General features: G+C 33.1%; 4 protein-coding genes across 6 annotated transcripts; 1 reads left to right on the top strand and 3 right to left on the bottom strand.

Moving 5' to 3' along the window:
* The first annotated feature begins 824 nt into the window (after positions 1-824).
* LOC123210355 (cytochrome c-type biogenesis ccda-like chloroplastic protein) lies at positions 825-5,220 on the top strand. 2 transcript variants are annotated; one of them, XM_044628661.1, is made up of 12 exons: positions 825-1,027; positions 1,140-1,217; positions 1,352-1,407; positions 1,854-1,984; positions 2,099-2,184; positions 2,311-2,342; positions 2,818-2,979; positions 3,231-3,303; positions 3,407-3,507; positions 4,244-4,336; positions 4,612-4,658; positions 4,834-5,220. In XM_044628661.1, the coding sequence occupies exons 1-12, from the start codon at positions 928-930 to the stop codon at positions 4,904-4,906; spliced, it is 1,032 nt and encodes a 343-aa protein (XP_044484596.1). In that variant the 5' UTR covers positions 825-927; the 3' UTR covers positions 4,907-5,220. The 2 variants fall into 2 exon arrangements, with proteins under 2 accessions (XP_044484596.1, XP_044484587.1); XM_044628652.1 differs by having other exon boundaries at positions 1,137-1,217.
* Positions 5,221-6,855: 1,635 nt separating this feature from the next.
* LOC123215441 lies at positions 6,856-8,232 on the bottom strand. Its single transcript, XM_044635534.1, has 2 exons — positions 7,558-8,232; positions 6,856-7,462 (listed from the first exon to the last, which is right to left on the bottom strand). The coding sequence occupies exons 1-2, from the start codon at positions 8,138-8,140 to the stop codon at positions 7,077-7,079; spliced, it is 969 nt and encodes a 322-aa protein (XP_044491469.1). The 5' UTR covers positions 8,141-8,232; the 3' UTR covers positions 6,856-7,076.
* A 4,747-nt stretch (positions 8,233-12,979) lies between these two features.
* On the bottom strand, positions 12,980-14,522 carry LOC123216930. The gene is made up of 4 exons (XM_044637600.1): positions 14,102-14,522; positions 13,967-14,010; positions 13,292-13,802; positions 12,980-13,212 (listed from the first exon to the last, which is right to left on the bottom strand). The coding sequence occupies exons 1-4, from the start codon at positions 14,411-14,413 to the stop codon at positions 13,093-13,095; spliced, it is 987 nt and encodes a 328-aa protein (XP_044493535.1). The 5' UTR covers positions 14,414-14,522; the 3' UTR covers positions 12,980-13,092.
* A 517-nt stretch (positions 14,523-15,039) lies between these two features.
* Positions 15,040-20,724, bottom strand: LOC123195175 (ADP-ribosylation factor GTPase-activating protein AGD5). 2 transcript variants are annotated; one of them, XM_044608820.1, is made up of 12 exons: positions 20,437-20,724; positions 19,697-19,755; positions 19,418-19,508; positions 18,797-18,851; positions 18,596-18,686; positions 18,254-18,488; positions 16,959-17,178; positions 16,699-16,785; positions 16,411-16,586; positions 15,957-16,202; positions 15,812-15,864; positions 15,040-15,448 (listed from the first exon to the last, which is right to left on the bottom strand). In XM_044608820.1, exons 1-12 carry the CDS (start codon positions 20,485-20,487, stop codon positions 15,280-15,282), a joined length of 1,533 nt encoding a protein of 510 aa, XP_044464755.1. In that variant the 5' UTR covers positions 20,488-20,724; the 3' UTR covers positions 15,040-15,279. The 2 variants fall into 2 exon arrangements, with proteins under 2 accessions (XP_044464755.1, XP_044464763.1); XM_044608828.1 differs by having other exon boundaries at positions 16,735-16,785; positions 20,437-20,723.
* Positions 20,725-22,933: the final 2,209 nt, after the last annotated feature.

Genomic DNA, 22,933 nt, shown 5'->3' with positions numbered 1-22,933 from the left:
CCCAGTGAAGGTCCTGTTGTCAGCAGTCCACCCAGCTATCCATCAGATAATTTGTGGAGACTTTTATCAACTTAATAGGATGGCAGGTAGTATCTGGTATGATAATCTGTCATCTTCCACCAACACTTCTGCCCATAGTCTTCAACCACCACCCCGATCACTTCCTATTCCATGGTAGCTGATATTGTCCAAGCCTTAAAAGATGCAGCTGTTGTATATCTTCTTCTTCACTCATAATATTTTGTGGTTATAAGATACAACAGCGGTGGTCAAAGATGACAGATTGGTGGATAAGAGATGGGGAGGGTTTTAATTTGACCAATGAAACAATGGTGGTGGTGATAGAGGACAGCCAACAGTTCTGATGGAAGAGTAAGAGCAGGACTGAATGCTGGAGCAAGAGGAAGAGAGATGGAGTGTTAGGAATTCAATTTGGAAAGAAGACTTGTTTTGGAAACTTTTGAACTGCAATAGGGTATGGAGATTAAGATTGGATTTGATTCGAACGTAGTTAAAATAAAACTCAATTTAAGATCGATTTGAGATCAATGTGTCAAAGTTTGAATTTGGCACAAAAATATTAAATTTTGGATTTGATTTAATTTAATTAAAATTTAAATATTTAAATCGATTTGAACTCAATTCATTTTATAAAAATATTTTCAAACACCGGTACTAATAAAAAGTAATTAATTGAGAATAAAATGCCGTAATGTTGTGGGCTTCCTGGGTTCAAAAACATGGGAGACTAAAAGCCCAATATCTCAAGATCAGCCTGGAAGCCATTATTAATATTATACTAATTTGAAAAAATAAATAAAATTAGCATTATCACTGTTGAAATATCTGTCCCGCTGCCGTGTCTGTTTCCTGAGAAAACTGAGGAAAATTATATTTTAAAATTTCTCTCCATAGTTCTCTTTGAATATGATGCAGATGAGTTTGGTTACAAATCACTACAGTAGTTATGGTTCTCGTTTTTCAACAATTTCAAATTACAAGCCTCAACAAAGCTGCAGGACTCAAGGTAAGTCGCAGCCACTTTCTTCTCCCTTAGTAGTAGCTTTTTTATGTGGAGACTTGTTCTTTCAGTTTGTGACACAAATTATTTTAACTTGTTTAAAACTTTTATATAACAGGCAGACGTATGGTGCCCATTGTTAAACATCAGCAAAACAGCTGCTTTCACATTAGTACATTTATCAGTAGCTTGGCAGGTATTACGAAATACAATTTCTTTTTGGCTGAGAAGATTGTAAAATTATGTTTTTCCTTTAATAGAGATTGTGTGGGATATTTGTGGTAATTTTAATTATTATGAAAACTTTATTGATTTTTGTTGTGCATTTAGTGACAAATTTGGCTGCAATTGATAGTGCGAAGGCTTTAACCACCCAGAAAGTCATGGTGAGCGTTCTATGTGCTTGTTTTTGCTTTTTTTTTTAAGTTTTTGCTTTATAATTTAGCTTCTTACACTGAATCATTCCATAATTTTTTTATATGTAAATCAATCTAAGTCTGTTAAAATGAGCTAAGATTGGTCTCAAATGCTTTGCTGTAAAAATCTCCTACCGCATTTGGCAGAGTTTCCTGCACCAATGGGCTTCCTATTTGAAAACTGGTGCATTTGAAATCCAATTTAGTCTCTTTCTTGATTTCTTAATGTTGCTGAAGTCCCCCTGGAGTTTTACATTGATCTTCTTTCTTTCCTGAAATCTATCTTTTGGCATATGGTTTAAAATTTAGTTTTGGTATCCATGTAGTAGACCATGCAGTATTTTAAGACTTTGTAATTCGGTTTTACTTTTCTTGCATATAATCTCAGGAATTAGAATTATTTTCCTTCGAGCCAGGAAGGAGCTGCTTCTGTTTATGAGATGGCCGATGGAAGCCTCGGAGATCTGTTTGGTGGCTTCCTATATTCTGCTGGACAGCAGGCTAATGAAGCTGTTCAGGACCAATTATCAGCTCTCAGTTTCACTAGGTTTGCTTTTGCACATTGTCTGTTAAGTGCAGTTGTGTGTGTGTATTTTTTCTAGTAAATTAGTGACTCGTGTTTTCTGTGTGCTCTATGTTTCACTCTTATTCCTCTTCATAGTTTGGCAGTTATATTTGGAGCTGGGCTTGTGACCAGCCTTTCTCCTTGTACACTTAGTGTGTTACCACTTACCCTTGGTTATATTGGTAAGAATGCATTTACAAAAAACCTACTGCAACATTTTTTATTCTTTTCACAAATTATTTGCCATTATTGTTTGTAACTGTCTTCTTGTTTTGTCGCTGATTTATGGACTGGCTGAAACAAATCAGGTGCGTTTGGATCTGGCAAAAGCAGAGCACAAGTAATGACTTATTTATTATTCCCATACAGCTATGCTTCTTTTCAATTCCTGACTACTGTTGTGAAATCTTTGGAACATTGTAAAAGTGTTGGTAGCTTAGAAATATTATAAGTTAATGTCAAAGTGTTAATTCTTTTATCCAGAAGGGGGGGAAAAAAAAAGAAATTTATTTTTTTAACTGCAGGAAGGATGAAGAAAGTACTATTGACAAAAAACTTTAAGAACTGAATGATGTTTTACTGCCAATACCAAAATCATTGGCAACAGTATCCTTTATAAAGAAGAAAATAAAAAGTTGTCAAGTTAGAACGGTCTAAGTGTTTATTTAAACAAAAACACAGCCATCTTTTGCTACATGCTTTTCTTAATTTTGTATAAATTCTATATCTTTCTAGTTACAGATTACTGTGCATTTTTTATGGAGGCTAAAATGTGATACTCTGTCTCATATATAATAAACACTCTTTTTGATCAGATCATCGGGGATTCCATTGCATTTGCATTAGGATTGGCAACTACACTTGCACTCCTAGGTGTAGCAGCCTCCTTTGCTGGGAAGGCGTACGGGCAAATTGGGAAGGGACTACCATTGGCTGCTTCTGGTTTGGCTGTTGTTATGGGTCTGAATCTTCTTGAGGTACTGGTTAATAAATGTTCTGCTGGTTTTTAAACTCTTTACCTCTTAGATGCTTACTTCTTCATAACATTTATATCAATCACATACATTATATACATTTCAAGAAGGGGTAAAAAAGACTAAAATATATCTGCATGTTTAGTAAAATATAAATGAATATTAAGACCTTTATATCTTTCTCTCTTTTTTTTTAACTAGTTTATCTAATTCTCCCTTTCTCTCGTCAACTAATTCAATGGGAATTTTTTCAGATAATTGAATTACAACTCCCCTCATTTTTTGACAACTTTGATCCCCGTGCTGCTGCTGCGAACTTCCCATCAAGTAATCACTTTATCATTTATGCTAGTTAGCAAGAAAATTAATGTTCATAAGCCTATTGACTAAGAGCTCTAACAACTTCCAATCAAAATATTTGAAATGTTAGGTGTGCAAGCATATTTAGCTGGCTTGACCTTTGCATTAGCTGCTTCACCTTGCAGTACACCTGTGCTGGCCACACTTCTGGCATATGTGGCTACATCCAAGGTACTCATATTTCCTTAAAGTCTGATATTCTATTTAGTTTATGAGCATTTTCTGAATTGCTGAATTCTGATAATTTATACATAAATGGTAGTTTGGTTTGGTGGGATTGCTGTCTATCTATTTATGCACGTAAACACTCTTCCCCTTTGCAAAAGAAAGTGGTTTTGCTACTGTGTCTGATGTATGCTTTGCTATGCCTAATAAACCTAATGCTTTGGTTCAATTACTCAAAGCAACCATTTTATGTAAAATACTGAATGATAGGACAGTAACCAAAACACCCCTCTAAGGCCCACCCTCCTTTAGGAGGTTCGACTGAGCAAGACCTTTTTATGTATGCTATGTATTTAGCAGAATTGATAGGAGGATTCAGCACATAAATGAGCTGTAGGTTTTGGCTGACTGGGTTTTTCAAAGACAAAATGTTTCCCCTGTTTGGAATGGAGAACTGATCAAATGCTATTGGATGATTTTTCGTTCTATTCCCTTGACATTTTAGATGGTTTCTGGAGTTTATGTGGAATAAATGTTGGGGAGAGCCAATCTCATATAAAATTGTGGGTGGTGGCTGCAAATGTTGCAAGGACTAGAGAGATGCCATGGACTCCCTTAATCTATTTCATTAATTAAAGCATTGGTGAACCCCACATTTGCAAATAGGCATCTTCATTTGTTTGTTTGGTGGTTCACTTTTGCTGATATGGCTAAAGAGATGGCAATGTAACATGTTTGACAGGACCCAGTGATCGGGGGAAGCTTACTATTGACGTACACAACTGGCTATGTTGCACCTCTGCTTCTTGCTGCATCTTTTGCTGGAGCATTGCAGGTTCATGGCTGTTTACTTGTCTTTTTCTTTCCCTTTAATTTCTGTTGGAATAAGATAGCAAAAGCTTCCACAGTTCGTCTGACTTGAATATTTTCTTTATTATGGTTCCTCCAAACAGCTGCATTATCTCGTTGGCATTCTCTTATCCACTTTCTGTCTAGTATTTTTGGTTTATTTTAGTGGGTTTATCTCTTTTCAACCTGCTTTGTGTGTTTGAGCTGTCGAATATGTGTATATAGCTAAAAATAACTTCTTCTATGTGTATGTTTCTTCAGAGCCTGCTTTCATTCCGCAAATTCTCCTCATGGATCAATCCAGTGAGGTACGCTTAATATATTCTGCATTGTTGCATAAGAACTCTTACTTTTCAGCACTTAGTAATGTTTTCATGGTCTTCATGTTGCTTACAATTGGGATCTGTTTGTCACGAAACATGACCTCATTTTCATCTCCAAAATTCCTTGTTTTTAAAGGGTTTATATTACTATTTTCTGCAGTGGTGCACTTCTCTTGGGAGGAGGTGTCTACACTTTCTTGGATAGGCTTTTCCCTCCCACGATGGCAATGTAGAGATAAGTCTCTTGCTTTATTGAGTGATTGTACAGAAAAATGTTAAATTAAGAAATATAATATCACAATTTTTAGCATTTTCACCAGCACCATAATTATGTTGCCCACTAGTGGAATTGATTTATTTTATCAGATATCAGCTCAAAGGATCTTTCTCTTAGACTCGGTGAGCCCAAATGTAGGGATGGATTCCAGCCAAATTGGTTTGACTTGAAATTAACTTATTTATCATTTCAGAATACTTGTTTATCTTGTTGATGTTACTGTTTACCCTAGAACCAAAATTATTCATCTCATTGATGACTTTTCTTTGACATTTTACACCACTTCGATTATATTTGAATTTGTGATGGATATTATGGATTTGAATCAAATTTAAATTAGATATTATATAATCTTGTAGTTATATTTGAACAGTCAAAAAAAAAAAAAAAACACCCACATGGGGATTGTTTTGGATACGTGAATATACCTTGCCATATTCTTTGTTCTTTTTGTGCGTTCATTTATATTGTAGTTCTTATCTTCCACCAACCGCCTGTTGTGTAAAGTAAAAAAAGAAACTTGGTAAGATTCTGATGTGATGTAAACTGGAGAAGTACCTGGAAGAAGTATTAGTAGCTCAAGAGCCAGCTGTTTTTCAACCAAATTTGTCAAAGATTTCATCAGTTGACATGGGAAACAGATAAGATCAATCATACTCCTGAACTCGAAGAGGCAACGCTAACAACACTGACTGAGCAGAAGCAATATGGCCACTTCAGCAGTCAAAGTCAAGTGGCTTATCATTCTAAGCTGGTATTTCTGTGACAATTAGGAAAGTACTAGATGCTTTTTAAATGATTTGCATTGGATAATTAGTTTCTAATTACATTTATCATGGACTGAAATAAAGACAAAGATGGGCAAACATTATTCATGCAACTTTTGTCATGAGGTGCTCCCAAGGCTTAGTTTAACTAGGAAATCTCATAGAATTTTATGCTCTTCGTCTCTTTGAAGTTACATAGAAATAGAGTAGGGTAAATAGTGAAAATAGGTTCCACATAACTCAAGAGAAGATATTGAATAAATTAGAAAAAGGTCAAAATATTTATTTTCACCTAAGGTTTCGTGAAAACTTAAACTTATATCCGTTAAGTATTTAAAATTAAAATTTTTATTTATGAATTATTAAAATTAATAGAATCTTTAATTGTAATAATAAAATTATTATTTAAATATTAATATATTTAAAATAATAAAGGTTTATTTCATTTTCCCTTGGTTTAATAAATTTAGAAAAATGGCAACGTAATAAGTGTAGAAAACACCCTGTCACATGAGTACAAGGCTAATGTAGTCATTAGCTTGAAAACATATTAATCTAAAATTTATGTTGGTTGGTTTGGTGAGTTTATATGCCTCGGTGTATTTTATCTTGGTTGAACTTTATTTATTTTGTCATTAATTAATTAAATTTAATTTTAATTAAAAAATTAATCTTTTATTATTTAAATAAACTTAGAATACTTATACTCTTTATTTATTACTTAACAAAACTCACAAAGAAATAATTGTTTTAAAAATTGGATCAAATTAGTTGATTCAATTAATTAAATAAAATAAAATATCAGATTTAACTGAATTAATAAATATAAAAAATTATTTTTTTAAATCTTACTTTTAGAATTTGAATTCAAGCCTTTATTTATTTATGAATTTTAAGTGATTATAATAAATTGATATTAAAAAAATTTGTATTATATATTTAATAATAAATTAATAAAAATTATTTTTATATTATTTTTAAACCATTAAAATATATTTAACATTAAGTTCATTTTACAGTGAAATGGAAGGAGTAATTTTATGTATTCTTATTTTAAATATATAATTATAAATATTTTTATATGTGTTATCATATAATAATATATTATTTTATTTTATTTTTAATATATATATTTATGTATTTAAAATAAATATTATTTATTTTATTGAAATGGAAAACATACTTTTCTCTCATGAATGGCTCCGAACGCAACTTTCCAGAGAACCAAACGTATCCATATGGAGGATTTTCCACAAATTGTACCGATCCTGATTTGTGGTTGATTATGATCATCTTCATCGTCGGTGATGATTAGCTCTTAGTAGGTCAAAGACAAAATCGTGATTATTTCTAAACAGCTCAACGTTGAATCATTTCATTATACTGTTCCAAAGATCTCTGTCTCTGCAACCTCATTTCCTCGTTAAACTTCTTGATGAACGCCTCCACACGCCGGTTCAACTCGTCCTGACCCAGCGACGGCTCTCTCTTCAGCGCCCTTCCCGAATTATCTCCCGCGTTGCCACCGTTTGTCACCGTTGTTGCACCGTCGCTGAAGGTGTCGGCTTTCTTCATTTTAGGTGCAGGTGGCGGCGACTTCTGATGGCGCAGGTGCGTGTCCCACGTGTCCGACTTCTTCAGGTGCCTCGTTAACGGCATTGCTCGCCCCTCCGTTATCGTCTTCCACGTTGTCTCCAGTGTGTCCTGCCGTTTCGGCTTCGACACTTTCAGTGCCACCTTCCCACCTGAACAATCAAATTTCATAATTTTAATTTTCGTTTCTGAAAGCGAAGTCGTTTTCAAAATTTTGATTCAATAAAAGAAAATTTAATTAGGTTACCTTCAGGATTTGCTTTCACAGATTTCTTATGACTAAACCTTGACGAAATCGGCGGCCTTTCTTTTCCTTTCTGGTAAAAATCCAACAATTCCATGGACCCGCTCCTCTCTGGCGCCATCACGCGTGCCACTTCATCTCCGCCATCCATCGTCGCCGGTGTCTCTTCACTCATAATCTTCTTCTCCTCCTCTTTTTCCGCCGTTGGATTGATGTCACCGTAGCCAAGAACATACCCACTTTGTACATGATCGTCTGATACTACCACCCTCTCTTGAGTATCCACCAAAACTTCAGCTGAAACAGTTGAAAGATTATCTTCTTTGTGTTGTTGCAGTTTGGAGGAGGCAAAAATGGAGATTATGATACAGTTGATTACTAGATAAAGATAGGGTGGCTTTAACCACTGCAATATAACGTTCCAAAAACTAGGAACATCTGATGATACAAAGTCTGAAATCAATGGAGCTGAATTTTTCAAAAGAATACCAACCGATAACACACCAGTTGAAATCAAACCCACTTTAAGAGTTAGTATCAGATTTCCAAAATTCGAAAAATTTGACATTCTTTTGGTTTTTAACATAAAAAGTTTAAGAATTTCAGGTTTGAAGATTTAAGTGTCAAAGCGGAGAGCGTTGAGAAGTTAAGGCTGAAGAGAGAGAGAGAGAAAATGAAGGTGACGACGAATGGGCAGCGTGGGTTTAAATAGAGGGTTTGTGGGGAAGCGGGGAAGGACGTGTGATGAAATTGATGGCAGCCATTGGATTTGGTAAAAAAGGTTATTGGAAGGTGTTCCAGTTGGATCAGAAGGTGACACCTGGTAGGGGTGGGTGATTTGGCTTATTCCCACATGGCACTTGTTGGTGATGAGATATTATTTTACCCGGGGTAGATATATGATCCAAATTAACCCCCACCCAATCCATGATTCGGTTCAAATAAATTAATCTTGAGTTTAAAGCTTTGTCTAATAACAAGATTCAAGATCAACATAATTGTTCATAGGATAATATTCTCCATCAATATTACTGTTTAATTTTTCAATAAAACTATGTATACCTATTTTGGGTATATAAATATGTACACATTTATATGTGTCATCATGTGATTAGATAATTTTGAATTAAGAATAAAATAATAATTAATCATATGATGACATATATGAGTGTGTATATATTTGTGTGCCTAAAATGGGTACACATAATATTACTCTTAATTTTTTGATAATTTAATTAATAATTTTAACAATTTTTCGATAATATCACATATTAATTCAAATTTAAACCAAATATTAGCGGATTAGATAGAATCTATCTAAGATTTACCATTAACATATAACATTATTATATTTTTATAATAACTCCAACAGATATTTGTTTTTAAAAAAATATTAAGATGGGTTTACATCAAGTGTGTGGTAGTTGGATCTTATTAGAAGAGCAGGTTAAAGGGTCTTATGTTAGTGTAGGGTAGCTTGGCTATCTTTTTTTTTTAAACCATTTATCTCAATCACCATTTAATTTAAATTTTAATATATGTTTGTTGAATTTTTAAGTATTCAATTATGTAGACAGTGTATTATTATATAATTTAATAATTTTAAATTAAAAATAAATAAATAAATAAATAAATAAATAAATATATATATATATATATATATATATATATATATATATATATATATATATATATATATATATATATATATATATATATATATATATATATATATGCACATGATAAAGAAATATTTTCAAAGTGCTAAAAATAAAAACAACTTTGATCTACACTTCAAGTTGGCTTCAAACAATTTGTCTTTCAGCTGCCATGTATTGGAAGTAGAGCCTGCTCTACTTCACTTCACCAACTATCATTTTCTTTTACCATTTGGAGCAATGGCCTTAATTTAATGGAGAATCTGAAATGTTCCCATCTTCCATGTTGATTCTAGACGTCTCATGACGTTGTTTTAAAGGCTATTGACCTATAATAATCAAGCTTACTCACACTAATCTTGCCAGAGAAACTAGACAAAACAACAACTTACGTCGTACTATTAGAATTAGGTAGATCTCTGGATCCTAAATCCCCGGCCGGGGGTGGTGGCTCCCATGTGGTAAACACGGCTGTGCGGCCATTAAAGAAACGGACGAGGTGATAAGATGTTTATAATATTAGAACAAGTCAATGGTGATGACAAAAGTATGAATTTTTTTGTCTTATTTAGAACAATGGTGTCACGTTAACACCTTTGTTTTTTGGTTTCTCATTTTTTTACTTGAAAAGATACGGCATTTGAGTGGGTTGAATATGCTCCATATCTTACTACGTTTTAGATTCTATGCCCACAAATCAGAGAAATTAATAAAAATTGAACGACATGTCGGTTGCACATGTGTTGATCATTTTATAAACCTATTTACATTAAGTGAAAAAGAATAAATATTATTAGTTATTGCATTTAAGAGGAATATACTATCTTATGATGCTTCAATTTGTGACAAAATAAATAGCCTGTTCAGACCAGACACATTGTTTCATTTTCCAGTTAGAATATGGGACATTTGCCCTCCTGTCTGATAATGAGTTTAAATTAAAACAAAAGTAAATTTCATCACATGTTTTGTAAAAGCATCCATTGCAATATTTTGAAAAATAGTTAAATGGAAAGTAGGGTTAGATACTAGTTTAGTCGAGTCTAGTCTAAACATAGGTTGATTTGAATAAACAATAGGATGACTTTAGTTCATCCGGATATATTGAAGAAAAGTCAAGCTCCGATTGATAGGAAAGTTCGAAGTTTGAAGTTCGAAACTCAATTTGTATTAATGACTTGTTCATTTGATTTAAGTCTATGACTTGATTTTTCCACTTAAAACGACATCATTTTAATGGTTAAAATGATATTTTTTTATTATTATATTAATAATGTTTTTATAATTTTCAAAATGATATTATTTTAATAATTATTTGACTCAATATAAGTAATAAGTTAATGCAAACTTGACCCAATCAATCACTTTTCAACTTAAATTTGATCTGATTACCAACCAACCCTAGAATTTTTGTTCAAGCTAGACTCAAACTCGATCTATACAAACTCGAGCTCATATCTAGCGCCAACGGAAAGAAAACTCCTAGCAATAAAAAAGGTTTGGCAAAGTTGGGTTTGCATGGACTAAATATAAACAAGTGTAAGGTTTCATGGAGGGAAATGACACGAAATTTGTGAGCAATGCACGCAGAAAACTTGAGCCTTTTGAATACGCAAAGTACAGAGATTTTGTATGGTCAGTTGTAGCTTTCTCTTTACCAATAAAATAGAAATTCAAGTATCAAAAACTTGTCCTGTTAGTGTTGGGTGGCTCCTAGTCAAGCCAGACGGTGATCGAGCAATTTGCAAAACAATTGCATGCATGATTATTATTATTATTATTACTATGAAGCTGACATTTCTACAGAATTGTGTGCGATTATAACGTCACAACCAAACCTTATAATTGGCCTCAATTTGATCTTCCATTTCTTAACTTTCTTTGTTCATATATTTGGTCAATAGATGATAAAGCCAAGTGAAGTGATGACTCTAATTGAAGTCATGGTTTTAATAATTGAATCGGATCTGTCAATTTAATTGATTGAATCTTTATCTATCAACAGAACGATTTTGATTAGTTTAAAAATTGTTTCTAAAGTTAAATATATTGAATTACAGAATTGTTTGTGATTATAATGTCACAACCAACCTTATCATTGGCCTCAATTTCATCTTCGATTTCTTAATTTTGTTTTCTCATATATTTGGTCAATCGATGATAAAGCCAAATGAAGTGACAACTCTAACCGAAACCATTGTTTTAACAATTAGATCAAATCTATCAGTTTGATTAATTGAATCATTATCTATCAATAAAACAATTTTGATTAATTTGAAAATTGTTTTAGAGTTAAATTAGATTGAACAAATCAGTTTAACTAGGTAAAATTTGATATTGTTCTAGTTAACATTAAAAATTCGTTATTAAAACTTAAACCCAAAACCTTATTGATTGGTTTTGAGTATATATATCATTAAATTAAGTTTATTTTGATGTTAAAATAATTTGAATTATACAAAATTTTATTTAATATTATTTTTAAATAATTAATGGTTCTTATTATCAGTATAATAAATCGCTCTCTTTATTAAATTGATGTTTAATCTGGTTTAAGCTTGATGATCCAAATTGTAAGGTCACCGTGGGTGGTAGATTGTGATTTTGATTGGCAAATAAAAATATGTATCAAAATTGAGTTGTTAAATTCTTTGACAAATTAATTGTAGGCTCTTTGAATTTTATGGCATAAGCTGGATTTTTTATTTGTGCTGCTTATGTTACTTGTACGTATGAACAAGCCATTTTGGTTTGTATTTATCAATTAATTTCTCATTATTTATAATTAAATGAAAAAAATCAGTATTAATCTTAATTTTGAGACATGACACAAGCAAAATTATTACATGGATGGAAGTAGTTGAGTGACAGAACTCAATGAGTCTAATCTTCTAAGACAAGAAATTATGAAATAATATTATTATCATATTCACTTGATTTAATCTCACCATTTCAGTCAACACGTGGCAACTTTTGACTGTCGAAGTTGAGATGATGAGGCGAAATCAAAAAATGGAGAAACTATCTTCTTTTGTACTACCAGATCCGACCGTCCAGCGGTTGGATGAGTGACACGTGTGTAATGATTATCTTGATATAACAAAATATTATCTCCGGTTATGGTGTTTTTCAAAGAGTTTCGGTAAGTCCAGATGCAATGCCTAACTTTGGTGGGCATTTTTATTGTGTGCTATTGAAATCTGCTCCATTGCCTAACAGAACAAAAAGTTTCAGAGGATAGGCAGGTAACTGTGCACGTGGCAACTTGTGAGCCCGTCAAAGCTTTTGTTATTATTATTTTTATTATGAAAGTATTTTTTTTTTGCTTAATTTTTCATTTTATGTTTTATTTTCCCCTGCTGGACTGGGCCGAACAACTATTTCCACAAACATTGCAGGCTTTAGAGTTGGAATTAGTGTGAATTGCCGCTAAAATATGTGGAATAGCAATGCTACATTAATACAATTTTGGTATATAATTTAAATTAAAAAATGATATTTGATTAAGTATTATTTTATTTTTAACTTGTATACACATACATATTTTTAATTATGTAATGAAGTATTACTTTATTTTAATTTAAAATCATTTAATCATATTATAACATATAATTTATATATCTAAATTATATATAAAAAAAATGTGCACACAATTTTATTTTATTGTATCCCTTAAAGCACAATTGACTATTGCTATACCAATTTATCAACGTGGTGACCAAATTTCCATATATATATACACAGGTTATTTTAGAATTAACTTTATATATAGCAAAATATTAATTATTCAAATTAATTAAACAATTTCATAGAATATATGTAAAACTAATTAACCATACGAAATAATGGTATCCAAAAAGTTTATTTTGGGAACAATTAATTAATGGTGCAATGCAATGGGGAGTGAAAGATAGTTGAAATCCTTTCCGGATTGTGAGGCCGGTGTTGATGAAACTGGGGATACTGCGGGCACTTGCTGTGCTGGTGCAATGCTCAAACCCTAGAAAATTCAGCACCATCAAAGATCACCCGATGGAAAATATTATTAAACAGAATTAATTATTATGAAAAGATTTTACCTGCATAAGGTTCTGCAGATCAGCCTGTGTCATCAAGGCATCCATGCGCTCGAAAAACGGCCATGAAGATTTCTGGGTTTGGTTTGACGAGGAGGTGACATGTGTCTTTTCTTTTTTGTACCTTCTCTTGATGAAATCCATGCGAAATCTGCATTGAAAACGGCTACGCTGCCTTTTCTCAGAATTAGCGTGAACAGCGTTGACGGCGTCCGCAACATGTTGCCAATCCTCTGGGCGGAAGTGGCCTCCGTTGAGCTCAATAGAACGGCGGCCCCAGGCTTCAATGAGAGTAATAGTGGCCTCTACGCTCCAGGAAATTTCAAGGAGCTCTTCGCAACAGCAATCTAGACGGAAATGTAGAGGGGTAAATAACGGAAGCGGGGTAAAACCGTGACCCGATCCAGCCGGTGAAGACAGTGTTGATACCAATGCAGAAACTGTGGCCTGATCTTTACTAGTTGCTGCCGTCGTCACGACATTACCTGGTTTACCTTGCTCCATACCATAAAAGCTGCAAGCAACACACACCAAGAATTTAACTTTAACTTGATTTTGTTAAATATTTTAAATAAATATGTACATTGTAATATGATAATGCCATTGTTGTAAGCGAAAATAGATTTTATATGCATAGTTTCAAAATCTAAAAAGACGGTGGTGAATTTTAAATACCACCTGGATATTGGACGTGGAACACCCGTCGCCACTTTCTCCATGGCCTGTGCTAGAGGAAAATTTACTAGAATAAAAAATCTAGAATAATTTTCAAACGGAGTTCTTATTAATTGATCAAGTGTACAGGGATTTTACCAGCGTACTATTCAGAAGATTCACCGGTTCTCCAACTTTCACTGAGGCGTTCATGTTCAGCCAACAAGGAAGTAGGCTGTTTCTTCTGTTGGAAGAGACGAAGGTGACAGGTGCAGGTCCCTTCTTGACCTTGTGTAATTTCTTTAAATAATTCTTGCGAGACTTGTACACTTTATGAGGGAGAGCTTTGAGATCGTCATCGACAGTAGAGGATTGCCCGTTTCTCCGACTCTGGGAATTAGGTAACGGAGACAGGCAGAGCGGTATGGCAGTGGCGGCGGACAGCGTGAAGGACTCCGTTAGGTCATCCATCGAATGTTAAGGAATGTGGATGATTTCGTTTTGTTAAAGGAGAAGAAAGAGACAGATGCAAAAGAGAAGTACAGGTGGGTTGGAATGGGAAGAAAGACTGAAAAGAGTATTTATTTATTAATTATTTTCTAAATCCTAAAGTAAAATCCCGAAAAATAATAAAAAAGATTTTGAGTTTGATACATATCCTTGTTTAAGATAAGTCATAAAAACTCTATCAAAATTTCCTGCGAAATATCATTAATTTTTTAGTTTAATAATATTTAAATTCAAGAAATTATGAAATAATAATATGATATTTTCCTTATCCAACGCATCATGTTTTTTGTTACAGCATCCAAGATACAAGTCTGTGTAAGCTAGAAACCCTCGAAGGAAACACTGTTTGATCCTTCCAGTTTCAGGTGAAAACGTGGCAAATTTTGAGTTGAAAAGTAAGATGATGATGTATACGAACGAACATCTTTGACTCGGTGAGAAGTTGTGTAAGTGACACGTGATCTAACCGCCCAGTGGTTAATCAGTGACACGTGTTTCGTGCTGATCTAAATAAAATCATTGGATATAGATGGGTTATCCTAGTCCAAATTTCATGCTTAATTATGTTGAAAAAGAAGAAACCAAAAGAAAGAAAATCAGTCCACTCGAATCTATAACTCATCTTTATTTTTCTGGATACATCTACATCTACTCATACGGATGAAGACATCACCCAAATATGAAGAGAAAATTGAAAAATGCCTCTACAAATAATTAGTTTACAACTTACAAACCCCAGCACACTTAAAGTGTGCTGCTATTTCCCTGTAATATAACCATTTCAGTGCTATTGCGTGACAATGCCAGTAGTACCAACCCCACAAAACTCAATGTTTCGCAAACATTCCTTGTGTTAGTGAGGAAAAATCGTAATCTTTTCCCGTTTGTGAAGCTGGTGTTGATGAAACTGGGGATGCCGCAGGCTGTTGTTTACTAGTTCCAGTTTGTGGGGTTGTCATGCCATTAGCTGGGGTAGCTTGACGCATGGCGTAAAAGCTGCAAGCGGGAGACGATAAGAACTGTTAAAATTCATACATCAACAACAAAAAAATCATAACACACATAAAAACCCCTTCATGGCCATTGAATTGTTAACAGATCGGTGCCATAACAACCCTGAGTCAGAAAATTTATTTATTTAATGGCATTTTAGTTTGTTAGAACTCTAGCAGTTCTGTAAATCCCCACATCATCCCGTCAGTCGTAAATAAACCTCAATTCAGTTTATTAATACTGCTGGTAACACGAATAGAAATTTTTGCATGGTTTCATAAACTTAAAGGTGGTGGTTTCCTTTCCACCCAGGCTGTTAGCTAGTTGGCTAAATGATTTTATCACATAGAGTCTCAGAAAAGGTACCTGGATGTTGGATATGGAAATCCAGCCCCCGGTTGCTGTGCTTGAGCCATAGCCTAATTCGGTAGAAAATTTAGTACAATATAAAATCAGCAAATAGAATTATTAATAGACATTATTAATAGATAAAAAGTATTAAGGATTCTACCTGCATAAGCTTCTGCAAGCCAGCCTGTCCTCCAACTGGCATCATCATTCCAGGAATTTGGTTGCCAAAGCTTGGCAAATTCTGAGTGGGCAAATTGGCACCATTGGACCCAGGGTGTTGAAAACTACTGGGGAATTTTAGATCTCCTCCTCCCGCTTTAGCTGCAGCAGCCATCAAAAGTGACTGTTGCTGTGCTAACATAGCAAGTTGATGTTGATGCATAGCAAAGGGCGAAACCATATTGGACTGCACCACATCCAAACAAGTGTCAAACAAAGTATATTTGAAATCAAAAGGTATTCACTGGCCAAAATAGAGATAAATATAAGGCAAAACTCGTGAAAAGGGATTCCCCTCACAAGTCAAAGACATTTTATGGTTCAGACAAACAAGACAGACAGTATGCAGTTGCTATAGGCAAAAGGTCAGACAAACAAAAAATAGCCGCGTATACCTTCTCAAAAAGGCTCATAATGTCATTTTTCACATCTTTCTGGGGTTGTGCTGAAATTGGCTGAGTTGCAAGAGAAGGTGAATCTTTAAACAAGTCCTCAAATCCTGAGGCAGACTGGGGCTTACCCTCAACTGCTTTGGTTGTATCAGCTTTCTCTGCAGTTGATTCTCCAGCAGCTGCAAATTTTGATAAGGGTCAAGTCAATAACAATTATCTCTCACAAATCTAAAGGAGCAAGAAGCACATTGAGAAAATTTAAATGAGATAGTGGGGGTAGTAAATCTTTACATAAGTCCTCAATTCCTGAGGCAGATTGGGGCTTACTCTCAACTGCTTTGGTTGTATCAATTTTCTCTCCAGTTGATTGTCCAGCAGCTGCAAATTTTGATAAGGGTCAAGTCAATAACAATTGTGGGCAATAACAATTATCTCTCACAAATTTAAAGAAGCAAGAAGCACATTGACAAAATTTAAATGAGACAGTGGGGGTAGTAAAAACTTGTTAGGTTCCTAGTAGGTAAAAATTCAGGTTAAGTCTTGAGACATACACAGGAAACCTGCCCAAAGACCATCATCAGCAGAACTAGCCTCTGTGCCCTTTTCACATGGATCATCCATGGATAGCATATCAAAAAGGTCAGTAGAAAAATCAACTTTAGGAGGGGATGTGACAGGCGTAGCATTTGTGCTCTGCTTTGTTGCCTCAGCTGGTGCCAGTGTTGACTCTGTGTTCTGAACTACCTCTTGAGGCTTTGAAACAGGAGTAACCTGTTCATAAGCATTTATGCCATGTTGTATATTAATAAATTTGTTTAATACCAATTTCCATATGTAAAAGATTACGAACTATAGGAGAGGCATCTTTTCTAAAACACTAAGAATTAATAATTTAATTACGAATTCACTTCATAAATATTGTCAAATGTTATGTCAGTGTGCTGACTATGTATGCAATTCATGATCCCTGAAGATAGTAACCAATAGAATGATTGGTCCTCATGATGAAATAAAAACTCAAAAGAAGCATTTTCATATGATTTCAGTAAGTTTTGTATTGCTATAAAAATACAGCTACATCAATCAATCTAATTCTGATTTTTTTTTTTAATAGAATTTGAAGAATCTTCATAAGTTAATTCCATTGAAACCGTTGAGCTATAAAAGAAACATTCTTATCCAGATCACCAAAAAAATAAAAATATCCAGCAAGCTTAGTGAAAGATAGATTGTTTCATCATTATTTTTAACACGTATATATAAAAATATGTGTGTGTGTGTGTGTATAAGACCCTTAGGAAGACAGAAAAGTTTTGCTTCCTATCATGAAAAATCGATCAAACCAAAAAGGGCTGTTAACATGATCCAGGAAAAGAAACAAGCATAAGAAACCAATGAAAACTAGATTGATATCATTTAAGGAGATCAAAAACATGTAATATTACTAGCATAGAAAACCTAACCAGTCCTGCTAACAGCTAGGATCAGATGTGCTTTTAAAAATGGTGCTTAAGATAAAAGTCCACATCTAGATTATATGGTCAATTTCAGATTGATAGAATTAGAGTCTGCATTGTGAAGCACTAGTATAATAATAATTTTTTATTACATTTGTACATATTTAGGACTTCATTAATTCACAATTCCTTCTTTTCCTCCTTTTATCTCCTTAGAAATCTATATATTTTCATATGTTACATGTTTGTGGGTATTCGAACATCTGCCGTTACTCCTGACAAATAATGCATTATAGAAAATCTAAAGAATCATGACATGGGTAAAGAAATAATAAAAAGAGGTACCAAAATGAAAACAGCCAACTAGCAGAAGCCAATAAAAAAAATACCTGTTCAGGTCCTTTAGGGGGTGCAGGAAGACTAATTCTTGTAGCAGGGACAGAAACTCTCGTACTTAGCGCTTGAACAGGCTTCCTCTCTGGAAATAAGTTTTCAGCATTGCTGGTGTATGCATGCCCACTTCTTTCAACAGGTCTCTGCCAATGAACAGAAGCCTTCTCTTCTAGCCCTCTGGGAGGTGATTTTGCCTGTCCACCTCGAGCAACCCATCTTTTCTCCTCATACCTGTAAGAAAATGCAGTGATGAGAGACAGAATGCAAACCAGTAGCCAAATGCAAAGGGGGCTTTTAACATATAACAAAACAATAGATACAACTAACTGAAGACATACTTCGCACGAATGAAATTCTCAATTCCAACTCTGTCATAGTTGGAGGGGAGCTCAGCCTCCCAGTAACTGTTTGCTTTCTCATTTCCCATTGCTGTATAGATAATATAAGCCATTGTCATATGTTCTGCTGTTATAAATTCAATCTTAAAATAAACCATATCAACTAGAAAGACAAATCCGTAACCTAACAGACAGGCTTACATTGAATAAAGGCAACCTGCTCTGGTAGCCAGGTATCCAAGGTGGCAGATCGAACCTGAAGAAGAACCAGTAGAAATACATAAATGCCTTCACAATATAACTGGTTTTCCACTCATTACAATTCTAAGGAGAATTGAAATATAAATTTATAGGTCAACTTTCCCATTGGTATATGATGTCTCAATCATTAGGAATTAAGCTTAGGAAACAAAAAATATTTCGTAACCAGAAAAAACCAAATTATACTAACTAAGAAAGTCAAATCCATGGGTAACAGCCAAAATTACATCTTATACTACATGAAAGTTACTGATTGATAGCCGAAGTGACCTAGCGTCACAATAGTTGAATTCTCATAAGCATTAACAATACAATGATAATATAGAATATGCTTATTGCTACACAGAACACGAAAGCCCAAGGAGGACCTAAGAAATGCAACTAAAAGCATGCAACGGACAGTTCATCTTTTTTTTTCTTATGGCCAGCAACCAGCCAGCAATATGAGTGGTATATGGACAGCTGCAATCAGAAGTTTAAAGCAGCTTCAACCTCTTCTATAAAACTAATATACTTTTTTTAACAAACAAAGAAGCGTGAATTTGAAGAACAGAACATCACCTTTGAAATGTGTACCCCAAGACTTCTGTGGATTCCAGAACATTGCATGCAAATAAAGATACCTAAATTCACACTGGCCCATCTTGGACCTCTGCATGTCAATCAAATAACTTTTAGCAACAAATCTGATACAAAAAGTAACAAGATAACAATAAATTGCTCATTCATAAAAGAAGACATCAGAAGTTCCATCATAATTAAGTCAATTTCAATTTCATATATTCAGTTCTTCAATATAACAATATCCATATCATCTCTTCAATTCCTGTAAAGACATACTTGGCTTTGCAGTCAGCACATTCCCTATTCTCTGGCAATTTAAGAAGTCCTTCCAAAATCTGCAACCAAATAAATCTAGAAAAGATAAGACTACAAATTGCAGGCTGAGAAACAGAGGCAAAGGAAGATCAACAACACTGAAAATCTCTAACTCTGAAACTAATTATGGAAAAAAATAATGAAAAATCTAATGACTTTGCAAACTGATAAATTCACAATCCTACAGCACGTAAATGAAATTTCATCATCCAAAACCATTAACAAATCAATGCACATTAACAAATCCAGAAGGCACCAATCTATATACAACTACCCTCACTAACGTGATACCCCAGATTTCAGTCGGCAATGACCAAATCCGGTAACACATAATTGCACAAATCAACGGCAATATCGATTAAGCTATACATAACACACAAACAGATAATTATACGGAAACAAATATAGATATTAATATGAATCTCAATTAAGCTCAGAGCTGTTCACATCTATACATAGAAGCTCAATTTCACCATCGTTATTCATTTGCTCATTTAACGCAAAATTAGATCAAACCAGAACGCTATCTAAATAAATCAACAGAAGCAAACAATTACTATAAATTAACGAATCAACATATGAAATCAGATAAAACGAAAACTTACGGAATGAAAGGACAGAGATCAAGACATAAGATGCAGGTATAGAGAAAATTGAATCTGGAAAATAGATATAGGCGAAAGTGGGGAAAGAAAAAAGACCTTTTTATGCCTGGCGTTTAGCTCTTTAGAGACGTTGGCCTTCTCGTTCATGGTGACGAAACAAAGAATCAGAACCTGATGGAATAGAGTAATATGAAAATTTGAAAGAAACGAGAGGGCAAACTGGTCTTTTCACTTCCTCTCCCCTCTCGTTCTATCAGATTATTTGATTGGGAGAAAAAAAGAAGAGAAAAGAGAAAAAGAGAAACAAAGAAAGAAGGACCCTCTCTGGCTTAATTTGACTGTTTTTCTTCAAATAAGAATTAGTATTTATACAGAGAGATTTATTTTGTTTTCCCTTTTTTTTATTTTCCTTTACCATTTATAATTAGTATTTTTTGCTGGTGTCGTACTTGTGAGCAGAGTTGGTGGTGGTGAGATGAATGTTGATGTGCTGCATGACACGTTCCGGTGGGGACGGGTATTAAATTATACATTTTAGCAAATATCCTATTTTGTAATTTCCAGTCATTTGAAATCATTTTTTTTAAATAATTAACGCTTGGAAGTGAAAAAATAAAGTTAATCTATACGTCAAATGACTATTTCCCATCTAAATTTTATCAATAAAATTATGTATATCCATTTTGGATACACAAATATATACACATTTATATATGTCATCATATGATTGGATGATTTTGAATTAAGAATAAAATAATAACCAATCATATGATGACACATATGAGTGTGTATATATTTATGTATCCAAAGTGGATACACATAGTATTGCTCAAATTTTATTATTAAAACAAATATACAGTTATAAAATTTTAAAAACTTAAATACCAATCCATAAACTCACTATTATTAAAATTATTTGTTAAAGATAAGAATAAAATTATTATTTTATTAATAAATTTTAAAATTCTAATAATTTATATAATTTTTTTTGTTTAATTTAGCCAACTCTATGATTAAATTTTAAAAAGTTTACCTTTCCCCCCTGAAGGTTTCAAAATTTCCCACCGTCTGTATGGATCTCCACTGCTAACAATGAAAGTAGCAGAATCAAACAATGACAGCACTTCCACTGTTCATCTAATTTTGCTACTTTTGTTGCCAGCGGTGGAGATCCAGACCTTGCAATCCCCTACCCAAAAGACGAATCGTTTGATTCTGCTGCATTCATTGTTGGAGGATTGAGTTAGTAAGGTGCTGTTGTCCATCATTGATAACGAAGGAAAAAAATGGCTTGGTTGAAGCCAACTGTCGGAAAATTAAAAAAAGATTTTGAAACCTTAAAGAGAAAAATAATTTTTCAAAACTTAATAATAAAAAAAATTATTATTTTGCTAAATTAAATGAGAAAAAAGATAAAAAATTTTAAGGTTTTAGAGTTTAATGATAAAATGATGATTTTATCTTATTTTTAATATAAAATTTTAATAATAATTCAATTATAGATAAATTTTTAAAATTTTAAAATCTTGTAAATATATATTTATTTTTATATTAAAACTTCTATATTAAAACTTCGTAGAAAATAGTCCTTTTGGCCTGATATATATTACACTTATAAATGGTATTTCCTTTTAATAATCTTTTCAACCAGCCGCTAAATAGAGGGTAAGAAAAGACAGACTATTTTCTATTTTCTAAAAAACAATATCTTAAAAAATGCAATGGATGGATTATGTATGGAAAAATCGGGAGCAAAATGCCATGATTCTGGCGGGTTGGAAGTGTGGTTTGGTAAATTATCAAAGCATTCGGAGCATTTTTTTTTTATAAGGGTAATGTTATATCTACTTTTTTTTGAATATATAATTAATATATTATTATATAATTAAATATTATTTTTCATTAATTTAAAATCATTCAATCATGAAGTTAACTATGTATTTAATTGTATATTAAAAATATAAACACATAATTTTATTGTGTTTATAAATATTTATTTAAATATGAGAAAAATAAATAAAATTTTTTTTTGACTATTTCTATTGTTGAAAATTATGAATTGGGTTTCTTTAGAAATTTTTTTTGACTATTTTAATGAAAACAAAAAGTTGAAAAATATATACATAGCGGCAGTCTACTTATCTCCACTGGTAAAAACACGAGAGATGACAAAAAAATATAAGGGTTAAATTTGAAAAAAGTTAAGCTCAAGTTCACTTAAACTTGAGTTTGACTTCACTTTCGTAGAGCCGAACTCAAACTCGTCGAGTTCGTTTTATAAATATTCTAGTTTGACTCGTTTAAGAGATACTAAACTCAAGTTTGACTCAAGTTTAAGACTAAATCAAACTTTAAATTCTATTCAATACTAAAACAAAAACATTTTGGTACGTTTTGATCAAAACATTATCGTTTGGATGACTCATATCAAATTGTTTAGGATCTCAAGCTTTACATGCTGAACATTCTTAAAGTTTAAGCTCGAGCTCAAATTTGAAAATATTAAACTCTTAGGCTTGAATTTGCTTAAACCTAGCTCGTTTGAGGCACGTTTGAGTTAAACTCGATTCGAATTTAACTTTAACAAAAAGTA

The sequence above is a fragment of the Mangifera indica genome, chromosome 1, assembly GCF_011075055.1.
Source record: "Mangifera indica cultivar Alphonso chromosome 1, CATAS_Mindica_2.1, whole genome shotgun sequence".
Taxonomy (NCBI): Eukaryota; Viridiplantae; Streptophyta; class Magnoliopsida; order Sapindales; family Anacardiaceae; genus Mangifera; species Mangifera indica.
This window is presented reverse-complemented; position numbering and strand designations above follow the sequence as displayed.

Coding starts and splice junctions, on each gene's coding strand:
- LOC123210355 (XM_044628652.1), top strand. CDS start 928: ATGATGCAGATGAGTTTGGTTACAAATCACTACAGTAGTTATGGTTCT. Junction 2,343..2,817: donor CTGGCAAAAGCAGAGCACAA/GTAATGACTTAT, acceptor CTTTTTGATCAG/ATCATCGGGGATTCCATTGC. Junction 2,980..3,230: donor TGGGTCTGAATCTTCTTGAG/GTACTGGTTAAT, acceptor GAATTTTTTCAG/ATAATTGAATTACAACTCCC.
- LOC123195175 (XM_044608820.1), bottom strand. CDS start 20,487: ATGAACGAGAAGGCCAACGTCTCTAAAGAGCTAAACGCCAGGCATAAA. Junction 16,786..16,958: donor TCTTTGGGCAGGTTTCCTGT/GTATGTCTCAAG, acceptor CAAAATTTGCAG/CTGCTGGACAATCAACTGGA. Junction 16,587..16,698: donor CTCAGGAATTGAGGACTTAT/GTAAAGATTTAC, acceptor CAAAATTTGCAG/CTGCTGGAGAATCAACTGCA.
- LOC123216930 (XM_044637600.1), bottom strand. CDS start 14,413: ATGGATGACCTAACGGAGTCCTTCACGCTGTCCGCCGCCACTGCCATA. Junction 14,011..14,101: donor ATCTTCTGAATAGTACGCTG/GTAAAATCCCTG, acceptor CCTCTAGCACAG/GCCATGGAGAAAGTGGCGAC. Junction 13,213..13,291: donor ATCTGCAGAACCTTATGCAG/GTAAAATCTTTT, acceptor TGAATTTTCTAG/GGTTTGAGCATTGCACCAGC.
- LOC123215441 (XM_044635534.1), bottom strand. CDS start 8,140: ATGTTAAAAACCAAAAGAATGTCAAATTTTTCGAATTTTGGAAATCTG. Junction 7,463..7,557: donor TGTGAAAGCAAATCCTGAAG/GTAACCTAATTA, acceptor TTGATTGTTCAG/GTGGGAAGGTGGCACTGAAA.